The sequence below is a fragment of the Eptatretus burgeri genome, chromosome 16, assembly GCF_056783735.1.
Source record: "Eptatretus burgeri isolate ZD-2024b chromosome 16, Ebu_testis_v1, whole genome shotgun sequence".
In the NCBI taxonomy this organism is placed as follows: domain Eukaryota; kingdom Metazoa; phylum Chordata; class Myxini; order Myxiniformes; family Myxinidae; genus Eptatretus; species Eptatretus burgeri.
The window spans coordinates 26,628,632-26,640,619 of record NC_140976.1 but is presented as its reverse complement, the minus strand read 5'-3'; the positions used below and the strand labels follow the sequence as shown (position 1 = coordinate 26,640,619).

General features: G+C 45.2%; 1 protein-coding gene across 2 annotated transcripts in view; it reads left to right on the top strand.

The window, feature by feature from the left end:
• Nucleotides 1-6,441, top strand: part of YWHAE (tyrosine 3-monooxygenase/tryptophan 5-monooxygenase activation protein epsilon) — a 71,963-nt gene extending 65,522 nt beyond the window's left edge. For both annotated transcript variants that reach the window (XM_085859120.1, XM_085859121.1), the window contains exon 6: nucleotides 5,078-6,441. In XM_085859120.1, the coding sequence (XP_085715246.1) occupies nucleotides 5,078-5,130 (53 nt within the window). In that variant the 3' untranslated portion in view covers nucleotides 5,131-6,441. The remainder of the gene's footprint in view (nucleotides 1-5,077) is intronic.
• Nucleotides 6,442-11,988: the final 5,547 nt, after the last annotated feature.

The window sequence follows — 11,988 nt, the reverse complement described above, 5'->3', positions numbered from 1 at the left end:
TCTAGGGGCCTCCGTCTGGCCATCCCCCAGGCAGATGCCTGGCCCATCCCCATCTCCTTAAGATGCCGATCAACCTGCTGCAACCACGAGGCACGTGGTCGGCCCATTGGCCTCCTCCACTCACGAGACTCTCTCACTGAGAGAATCTGGTGAGCGGGATCAGCATCAGGAAAACGAGCCACATGTCCATACAGCCGCAGCTGATGCTCACGGACTATGCAGGTAACAAATCTCATTTGAGTCTCTCAGCAACTGCTCATTGGACACAAAGTCCAACCAGCGATAGCCAAGGAGTCTCCGAAGAGACCTGGTACAAAAGGAATTAAGTCTCCATCTCAAATTCCTGGTCAGAGTCCAAGTCTCACATCCGTAGACCCAGATTGAAAGCACCAAAGACCTGAAGACTTGGACTTTCATCCTCCTGCATAGGTACTAACAAGGCCACACCCCATGATCCAGTGAATCCATGACTCTCTCAGCCCAACCCAGACGAATATTGACCTCTGGCTCACAGCCAGCAGAGACATGAATATCATCACCAAGGTAAGTAAATCTCTCCTTGAGTCTCAGGATCTTTAGTCAGGTAAGTGAATATCTTTCAATCCTCACAAATCTCACTCCCATTATCTCGCTCCAAAATAACTGTCTGACAAACCCTCCCATTTACTTTCTTAATGATACTATTGAGGAAGTTCAGTTACTCAAACTCCCTGGTTTCACTTTCAGCTCTGATCTTTCTTGGCAAACCACTTTATAAGTTGAAGTTTCCTTCAAAGAAGTTTCCTTCTGTATCCATCTTGTACACCCTGTGCATCCTCCCCTACCCCTCATTCCTCCCCACTTCCCTTACTTGTTCAAGTCTCCCTGTAGTCCATAAACTCTGCTGGTGGTATTTCCCTCCTCTCTCTTTGGTTCATTTTGTTCAGTCTCTTCAGTGTTCTATCCCTTCCACAAGCCTTACAAATAAAACCAAATATGTACAAATAAACAGTCAGGGTCAGGTATGGGAGCATGCACCAGAGCAGCGCGTCGTTGCGTCCACTTTCCGCCGGTACTCCAGGGGCCTCCGTCTGGCCATCCCCCAGGCAGATGCCTGGCCCATTCCCATCTCCTTGAGATGCCGATCAACCTGCTGCAACCACGAGGCACGTGGTCGGCCCATTGGCCTCCTCCACTCACGAGACTCTCTCACTGAGAGAATCTGGTGAGCGGGATCAGCGTCAGGACAACGAGCCACATGTCCATACAGCCGCAGCTGATGCTCACGGAATATGCAGGTAACAAATCTCATTTGAGTCTCTTTCAGCAACCGCTCATTGGACACAAAGTCTGACTATCGATAGCCAAGGATTCTCCGAAGAGACCTGGTACCAAATGAATTAAGTCTCCGTCTCAGATCCTTGGTCAGAGTCCAAGTCTCGCATCCATAGAGCAAGACTGGAAGCACCAAGGACCCGAAGACTCGGACTTTCGTCCTCCCGCACAGGTACCGGCAGCGCCACACCCGATTATCCAGTGAAACCATGACTCCCCAGGCCCGACCCAGACGTCTATTGACCTCTGACTCACAGCCAGCAGAGACATGAATATCACTGCCAAGGTAAGTGAATCTCTCCACAACCTCAACATCCTTATCACAGACAGGACAGCAGCATCCAAGATGTCATTGAAAGCCTGGATCTTAGTTTTGACCCAGGAAACCCGTAATCCCAGTGGCTCCGACTCCTCATTCAGCACCTCGAGGGCCCCCAAAAGGATATCTAAAGTCTCCGTAAAGATGACTGCAGTTCCAAAATAAACAGCACCAAATAAAAAATAAGAAAGACTAGTACAACCTCCACCACGTCTGATGATGCAATTGTGTGAAAAGGCAGTCATTTTAATCTTGAATGTGGTTCCACCGAGTAATACTAGTATGCGTTGATCATCGATTCTATTAACTAGCAGGCACCCCCACACTCCAGGTGGGGTATCCATCTCGGCCCACTACTCCATATCATAAGCTAAAGGAAAATCATTTCTAATACTGGCTACCACCAAAGGTTATTTCTGCCACATCAATTTTGGCGTTTCGGTGACATCCACATTTGCTCCATTATAGTATGATTGCTTGCCATAGCAGTGATGGGAATTGGAATGACAAAATGCCTGATGTCCTTCAAGTTAATGAATATGCACATCACTGTGCCTGCCAAAGATCCGCCGATTTATAGAAGCTAACTATGGAGCTTTTTACAGCTTGTATTTTTTTGTTGAAAATAATGAAAAATAATAATCTGTGGTGCAATGTAATAGCTGTTGTCTTGTTGCCAGCATTGATAGCAAATCAACTGCACTCATTGGTTTGTTAATAAGATTGGTTCATGATTACTGGACACACAAACCTGATCCATTGATTTCCTCTGTAGTTATTCAATTAAATGACTAATAGTGAGTTTTTACAGAGAAAATGCAATGAACGGAGCCCCAAAATGGCCATCATTACACCCTGACCTATAATTAACACAGAGCATAATTGGCGTAAGCTTCTCCGAAATTTGGTAGAAACTTGGGTCAAGGTAGCATGTGTAGGTGTGCAGAGTTTCTTAGAGTTATTTGTATTATGAATGCCTGTTCCTGCAGATGGCTTTGCAGGGAACTGCACAAAAGTAGCAGCTTATCCGTAATGCTCTTTCAACGTTTCACTGTTCTGACAACTCCCAACGTATTTGTCTGTACCTTGAGAAACATACATGCTATTATCATTTTAAAGCTTTATTTCTGCAGTAATGCCTGGTGTGAGCTTAATGGTTAGGGTGGTGGGCTTGTGATCCCAGGATCCTGTGTTCAAATCCCACTCAGTTGTTGAATTAATACCAGATGGGATTTATGCCTGTCATCCTTCTGAGATCGGCAAAATTAGTGCCAGCTTGCGGGTATCCTGTGTCGGAGTAGCGACCTGTCCAAGATTGTTCCCAATAGCCAAGGAGACTGCTTAGGCAGCACCAACGCTCTGCACAGAGTATGGTCCCATATATGATTTATAATGGATGGATGGATCTCTGCAGATGAAGGTAATGTTGATTTAAAAAAAAAAACTTTTATGCAACTCCTGACTTTTGGTTTTTTTCATCATAGGCACAGAACAATTGAACATAATCTTAAAGGCTCTTTTAATCATTTATTGTCCATATTTGGAATGGACTGCAAATTAAGCCTTAGGGTTTCCCCCCCCCCCCCTCCACAGGGGTAAAGTCTCCTGGAAAAGCTTCTAGACATAAATCGCACATACTTGCAGATAGAGACACCAGACAACAAAGAGGTTGACTTTTAATGTGAGACAAACACAGCCGTTAACCATTGTGGAGGTAACTTCTCGAAGCACGCTGGGATCCAGAGATGCCATCTCGTGGTGTCAGCGTGCCTCTATAGTCAGCGTGGCATTTAAGCAGAAATCAACCCATCCCCTCCCCCTTCCTCCACTTGCAATGCCAGCCCATGGAATTTGTCTGCTCTATCCTTTAAATGCTGAGAGTTAATCTCGGAAGCAGCATGCACTTTAGTACAACTGAGCCAGGGTCAGAATCCAACTGTTGACCTCTCAGACTCAGATCAGCCACTCTAGCCAAGTCCATTCCATGTATCTGCTAGTTGAGCAAAATTATCTTAACAGGGTTCACACAGTCCTTTAAACTCCTTGAAACTCCTGGAAGAAAAGTTAAGTTAACTATTGCATGCCAACAACATTAAATGTAACGACCTTTTGATTGATCCTCGTATCAACACAGCTATTCAGTGGTTAAAACACTTTGCATATGATTCCTAACAGGTGCCTTTTATCAAGTTGACATTTTTTTATTTACTCCATTTCTGAATTATTCATAGATTCATAACTGGATTTGATCTGTCAACATTTCCTCTTCTGTATCTGTAAGTCATCTGTCTCAAATCCTAATTTATATTCCTTATTTTGACACCTGTAACACATCTCTGCTGCATGGCACGAGATGTTTGTAAGCACGCTGCTTTCTCGTTATTTTTGCTTGAAGTTCAATTGGCTTCTATTCGTATTTGTGTGCTATATGGTGGGACGCAATTTTATTGCAGTGCTTAGTTTCGCCGCATTTTGGACTTTTGGCAGTTCCGAGAATATTTTTGTCACATGGGTATCCTGTAAATTATTTTAGCAAATTCCATCGAAGGCTTTATTTTTCTCGTCCATTGCAGTCAACTTTGTACATTCAGACTATTAGCAGTTGGTTTACATGTATGACTAATGCTCACTGAACTATGGCCTCAAAGTTGCCCTTCTTCCTCATGAATTGTAATTTTTTTGGGGGCGGTTTGTGAGTAACTAAATTAAAATCTGTCGGAGCAAAAGAGGGGTTCCTTGCTTGAAATTGTTCCTTCCTGTATTTTGCTCGACGAAGGGTAAAGGCCAAAACGTCAGGACTTTGTGATCTTTTCTGGTGGATAACTCTAACCATTTTATTCTCATGTTCTTGTTCCTTTGCACTGCCAACACAGGCCAGCTGGTTCTGTGCTGGAATCAGCAAATGCTTTAAAAAAAATCTATTGACTTCTCTTTTGTATTTACTTGTTTTTACTTTATAAGATTTTTTTTTTTTTAAAAGCTTCCTCTCCCCTCTCCCCCTCCCTCTCTCTAATGTATAGTTCATCAACTGAACAGTGCAATATCTTATCACTTATACTTGCATCAGGAACAAACAAAATAGAAATTACAGGTTTCCAATTGCAATGAAATTGTGTTCCCAATTGTTTGGTTCTCCGCCTTGTGATCGCTTTTGAGGGCCATTGTTTGGCTGGCCAATGCAGTGCTATTTTGTGGAGCCATTGCTGTGACGGCAGGCTCACCGCTTATGTTACGTGGTGAATTGGTGCAGGAATGTGCTATGCGGTCTTATGCGTCTCGCAGTAATGACAGTGCCACGTGTGTTTTCGGTAGCTTGACAGTTCACTTGCACAACCTGCCACCACAAAGGTAAAGGATGATGTTTGTTGGGGTTTGGAAGTTGGAAGGAAATGCTTGATTATATTTTTCGGGGGGGGGGCTTTCCTTTTATGGCTATGTGTGCAGGAGATGAAGAGCAGAAGGAAGTACTGCAGGATGAGGAGGTGGAAGGTAACTGAATATCTACCGGACTTTGCCTTGGAGAGACGAGCCGTGCCCAGCCAACCCTTGTTTTGCTGGAAGGATGCATCAGGGTCTAGACATTCTTACTTGCTTCCTTTAACTCTTTACCCCTCCCCCCCCCCCGTCTCTTTTTTTTTTCCTTCCCCATAACCACATATGCCACGGGGAAATGTGGCTTGCACTCGCCTTGCCTGTACAATAACTGTTATTGGTATGCTGTATCTTCTTATTAGCAGCACCCATTTACAATACAGTACTGTCCATTATTTGTCATTCTTTTTGTGCAACGTTTTCATTTCTGTCTTCCATCAGTGATATATATATTTTTTTCTCTCCCCTCTTCATCTCTTTTGTCCTCATCTCTTCTGCCTCTACGTGTCATTTTAATTTGTTAACTCCGTTCTTCCATCCACTTCTAATTCTATTGTCCATTTTGCAATTCTAAAGTCTTCCAAAAGGAAAATCCCAATTTAACTGTCAATCATTTGGGTGAGATCGCATGTTGATCGAAGCGAGCAGTTTGCAGTCTACCAGACGTTTTGGTTTATTGCTGCCTGCACTGTCACTGTTCATCTATTTGGCAACACATGAGACCTGCTCTTTATTTGCCTTTGAAATGCAAATGGATTTGGTGGTGTCATCATTTAAATTTTTCTTAATTGCATTACTTTATCAAGGTGGAAATTGCATTATTCAGACCTGCAAATGCCTGGCTTAAAGTACCCTAAACCCCATTTTAAATTGATTTTTTTTTATTCGAATTCCTTGTGGGCCAATGACCTGAAATGAAAAATAAAATGCATCATGATCTTATTCAAACGTTTGCTATACTGCTGCCTTCAACTCCCCCCTCTCCTTTGTAATAATAGGGCTTCTGACTGATAAATGACACAATTTGTGATATTTAGGTCTTTGTGGTTGGAAATAAATCAGTATTTGTTGGATGGCGGTTGCAATGCCTCTGCCACGTGTATATGGATGCAGAAGGCAAATGCATTGGCACTCATGATTATATATTGTTAATATTAGTAGTTCCCCCCCCCCTTTTTGTGTTGTGCATGTTAGATTGGCATTTATGCCAGTGATTGCAATCCCCCCCTCCCCCCCCCCCCATGCTCGATCAATACAATATACTTGAAAAGTTAGGTGATGTAATGGCTGTGTAATCAAGATTTACAGTTTTAAAAGAGCTTGGTAATACTTTTGTGTATTTGCTGTTGTGGAATGTTTGGCTTTTCCGGCTGTTTAAATCTGTGCTTGGTTTTCACCCTTGTGTACACTGAACCCTATTAAAACTTTTGACTGGAGCAGGTGTAAGTCGTCAAAATGAGAGTACATTCTGTTGGTGGGAGTTGAGGGAGAGGAAAGGTTGGAGGGAGAGGCACTGCAGTTGATAATTTCAAATTTTATGGTTTTATTCTGATTATTATTAATATGAATGCCATAAAGCTCATATTGGGTATTGTTTTGAGGGTTTATATATTTGAAGATGACTTTGACCTACACTACTGGTCAAAAGTTTGAGAACACCTCCATTTTTCTAGTTTTTACTGAAATTTAAGCAGTTCAAGTCCAGTGAATAACCTGAAATGGTACAAAGCTAAGCGGTAAATTGCCAGAGGTTAAAAAAAAAGTTTAGGTTACCAAAAACTGAAAAATAATGTAATTTTCATAGTTGTTAAAAAGGCCCTTTTCAGGGAACAAGTAATGGGTTAGCAACTGCAGCTGTTCTGCAGCAATGGAAGTAAATTTCCCCCTGAAATTTAATACAAACAATTCCTACAGGTGTCCCAACTTTTGTTGCTTAGTTACAAACCCTCTGTCTGTATAAAAGCAGTGTTCCAACAGTCTGTGTTGCTACACCCTCTGAAGCATTATTTGGACAATATTGCACTGCAGGAAGTAGTATATTGCTATCATAATGGTGAGAAAAAGACAACTAACAAAGGAAGAGAGACAGACCATTATAACCCTTAAAAGTGTAGGTCTTTCCTTTAGAGAAATTGCAAAGGAAGCCAAGGTGTCAGTGAGTACATTTTCCTACATCATCAAAAGGCACTTGGAAACTGGAGGAAACTCTGACAAGAAGAGGTCTGGCAGACACAAAGCTACAACACAATCGGAAGACAAGTTTCTGAGAGTCAACAGCTTGCGTGATAGACGGCTCACAGGACAGCAGCTTCAAGCACAGCTTAACACTGGTCGAAGTCAGGAAGTCTCAGTTTCAACTGTGAAGAGAAGACTTCGAGCTGCAGGTTTGACAGGTCGAGTGGCAGTAAGAAAGCCATTGCTAAGATGGCAATATAAGAAAAAGAGGCTTGCCTGGGCCATGAAGCACCGCCAGTGGACTACTGAAAACTAGAAGGTCTTCTGGACTGATGAATCAAAATTTGAAATCTTCGGTTCATCACGCAGGGTTTTTGTATGCCGTCGAGTAGGTGAAAGGATGGTTCCTCAGTGTGTGACACCAACTGTCAAACATGCAGGAGGAAGCGTGATGATCTGGGGCTGTTTTGCTGGATCCAGAGTAGGTGACTTGCTCAGAGTGACTGGCACTCTGAACCAAAAGGGCTACCACAGCATTTTGCAGCGCCATGCAATACCCTCTCATCTTCGTCCAGTTGGTCAGGGGTTCATCCTGCAGCAACATAACAACCCAAAACATACTTCCAGGCGAGGTCAGAACTACCTGAGAAGAAAAGAACAAGACGGGAGGCTTCAAGTCACGGAATGGCCAGCACAGTCTCCAGACTTAAACCCCATCGAGCTGGTTTGGGATGAATTGGACAGAAGGGTGAAAGCAAAGCAACCTACAAGTGCAACACCTTTGTGGGAACTTCTGCAACAGTGTTGGGAAGAACTTTCTGAACAATATTTGATTTTTCATTGTTGAAAGAATGCCACGAGTATGTTCGGCTGTTATATCTGCAAAACGTGGCTACTTTGTTGAGTCAAAAATTTAGATTAAATTTTGTTCAACAAAACGATTCCATGATTTCTTCTTTTTTGCAATTGTTTATTTGTTCTATGCTTTAATTTCAGAGTGCATTGAAACATTAAACTGCTTACATTTCAGTAAAAACTGGAAAAATGGGGGTGTTCTAAAACTTCTGATCGGTAGTGTATGCTTTATTCACGGACCAGCCTGGTGTTGGCTTCGTGGTTGGGGTGGTGGATTGGGATCCTAGGGTCCTGAGTTCAAGCCCCGTTGGCCGCTGAATTAAAAATACACCAGGAGGTTGACTCAGCCTGTCATCCTTCTGAGGTCGGCAAAATGAGTACCAGTGTACTGGTAAGTAGGACACTGCATCAGCGGCATAGCTGCGTCCCAACCAATGATGCAACGAGAGAGACTGAGACTGAGGCTGAGACTCATGGGCCAAAACTCGGTTCACAGTTAACTGGGTAAATATTCAAATGCGGAAGTTTGATTACAACAGTTTGTTTCATGGTAGCAGCAATCAAGTTTATATCGGATTCTTAAATGTCAAGTCGAAAATGAGAGCTTTCTGCAAAATGCAATTAATATCCGGTTTCAGTTGATTCAACAAATTTTGTGCACATACTATCCTTTTAGTTAAAATGTGAGAATGTTCAGAAATTGTGGCTTTCATCACTAGGCAAGTGACATTATTCCTGCTTCAATAGCGAATGTCCATATGACTTGGCCCACCGAACCTTGGTGCTGCCATGCAACTTGGCCCATCGAACCTTGGTGCTACCATGTGACTTGGCCCATCGAACCTTTTTTTTTGTATACCTTGGTCGAGGCTCGTATGAGAGCTAACACACAACTCACAGCAAGGAGGCATGAGACAAGAGGGGCAGGAGTGGAAGGGACAAAACAGTGGGGAACAGACACATTCGGTGAACTGTGGAAGGGAGAGGGATGGGGATGGGACGGGGAACATGGCGAAGAGAAGATGGACATTACAGGGACTTTCAGGAAGGAAAGCAGGGGAATTGAAGGAAGTGGGCTTGGGTGGATTATCGGGGGTAGAAAAGATCGAGGATTTGGATGGGGGAAGATAAGAGGTGGTGGTGAACAGCTGTTTTGAAATCCTGGAGGGAAGAATGGGAAAGAATAGAGTGAGGAAGTTTATTCCAAAGGCGGGAAAAAAGAGGAATGAAAGAGTGAAGATGAGCAGTGATTCGTGATTTTGGTAGTTTTACCAGAAGGGGGTTGTTGGCGGACCTTGAGCGCCCTGTGGAAATGTGGTGGGGACAAATCGCAGAGAGAGCAGGGGGGCAAGGCTGGAGAGGAGTCGGTAGAAGACAGAAAGACCACCGACCAACCTGCGGTGATTGAGTGAGAGGCCCAAAGACTCAGCTTCATTGCGGGAGATGCCGATGATCTTAAATGCCCTGGTTTCGACAGCGTGAAGCCGAGAAAGGTGGGAGGCAGGAGCACCAGCCCAGAGGGGAGAGCAGTACTCCATCAGGCTACGGACAAAAGCTTTGTAAGTGGTCAGGAGCTGAAGAGGGCCGAGGAAGGACTTTGCACGACGGAGGATTCCCAGTCGGGGACTGGCTTTTGAGGCGAGGTTGGAAATGTGACTTTCCCAGGAAAGGTCATGGCAGATAGTGAGACCCAGAAGCTTGAAAGAAAGGACTTCTTCCAGAGGATTGTTGAGAAAGTGGATGGGGGGGTTTTCTAAACGGTCCTTTCGAAGAGACATAGTGAGAGTGTGAGATTTGTCTGGATTGAAAGACATGTTCCACGTGTTGGACCAGTTTGTGATTTTATACAGATCTGCAGTGAGCGAAGAAGCTGCTGCTTGCCGGTCTGAGGGATGACAGATGGTACGGCAGAGGGTGGAGTCGTCGGCAAAGAGAAATAGAGGATTTTCCAGAGAGTCCGAGAGATCATTGATGAAAACCAGAAAAAGAACAGGGCCCAGAACGCTACCTTGAGGAACTCCAGCCTGCACAGGAAGAGGGGATGAAAGAACTCCATTTAGGGCCACACGTTGACTGCGACAGGAGAGGAAGTCTGCGAGCCATGAGTGGAGATGGCCTTGAATACCATGGGAAGAGAGTTTGGTGAGTAGTGCAGGGTGCCAGACTGTGTCAAAAGTACGTGATATGTCCAGGGATACGGCTCGGATTTCCTGTCTGGCATTGAGGACCTCCATCCATTGATGGGAGAGCAGAAGCAGCATATCCAGGGTAGAGTGACCTTGTCTGAAACCAAATTGATGATTGGAAATCAAGCCATTGGAGAAGAGGAAGGATTTCATGTCTGAACCTTGGTGCAACCATGCGACTTGGCCCACCGAACCTTGGTGCTACCATGTGACTTGGCCCACTGAACCTTGGTGCCACCATGTGACTTGGCCCACCGAACCTTGGTGCTACCATGTGACTTGGCCCACCGAACCTTGGTGCTACCATGTGACTTGGCCCACCGAACCTTGGTGCTACTGTTGTGGAGCTGAGTTTCGGTGGCGAGCACGACCGCTAGATGGAGCAGTAGAGTCGGCCCCACCGAACATCCGGAATTTATAGGTCGTCACCCCGGATAACTCCGGAGCTGACGGGTCCCTTATCGGACCGAAGATTGCCGATAGGTCGACCACATGGGATAGAGTCGATTGCCAATTTCAATTTACCTAAATACCCACGTCGTCCAAACTACGGGGGAAATTCACCCTCGGCAGGATCTGCGCGATTCGGGCCGGATCCGAGCCGTACCCCGAGCGGAGAGTACCAGATTCCTGCCAGGCCGATTGCATGATTACGGCAACAATGAAGCCTCCTAGTTCCCTTTCGCAGCGTGGCAAACCAATGATAGAAACACAGAAACGAGCTGATACATTTAACAAAATGGATATTTATTTACAATAGGCAGGGAGGGGGACACAGAAGAGCAGAGTTATCACGACTAATAAAGAAATGCAGTCAATGTACAAGCTAAATCACTTATACAGTTGCTACTTAAAGAAGGGCCCACACACAGACACACACACACACACACACACACACACACACACACACACACACACACACACACACACACACGGACCCGTCAGGTCTTTATTGAAGGTCTCCAGCTCGAGGACAGGTGAGCTAGAGACCAGAGCCTGTGCGTGGACCTGTCCACCTCGTGTGGTCTTCGACGATCCGGCTCGGCGGGACTCGAACCCGCAACACGATGCCGCTCCAAGCACCAGGTACTGCGCTCTCCAACTAGCCACGCACCAATCGACCAAGACCAAGGAGAAGATCAGAGGCGACGATGATCCAGCTCGGCGGAACTCGAACCCGCAACACGATGATGATGATCACCACGACCACAACCACAACCCTTTGGAATCGTTCCAAAAAGCTCTCAGTCTGGCGTTCCTTATATTCCTTTTTCCTCCGGAGTGAGCAAATCGCCATCTGAGGCGCTCTCCACCCTCATTGGACGGGGTGCCGTGGGAAAGGTCGCTCCCTGTGGCAATCTCAACCCCATTGGCAGGGTGCCGTGGGAAAGTCGCTCTCTGTGGCCTCATTGGACAAGGGGCATGCCCCTGCCTTCCTGGGCGGAGTCCCGGTCTGAAGCGATGGAAATCTCCGCCCACGTACGTGGCCGAACGCACGTGGGCAATGGCATCGGTGTGTGAAGTGAAGTGAAGGAGCTTTGTTGTAAATGAGACTCCGCAGCGCACACATGCAATTCCCGTTAGACACCAGGAAGGGGGCCCTAACTATAAACGCACACTTACCGATATAACTGTTCTATAAGGACCTGAATGTTGAGTGCAGTAAGCTTCCAAATTCGTAACACAACCACGCGACTTGGCCCAGGCCCCCCTCCCCCTTTTTTAAAAATTATTATTTTTATTTTTATTTTTGCACAAGTATATCAT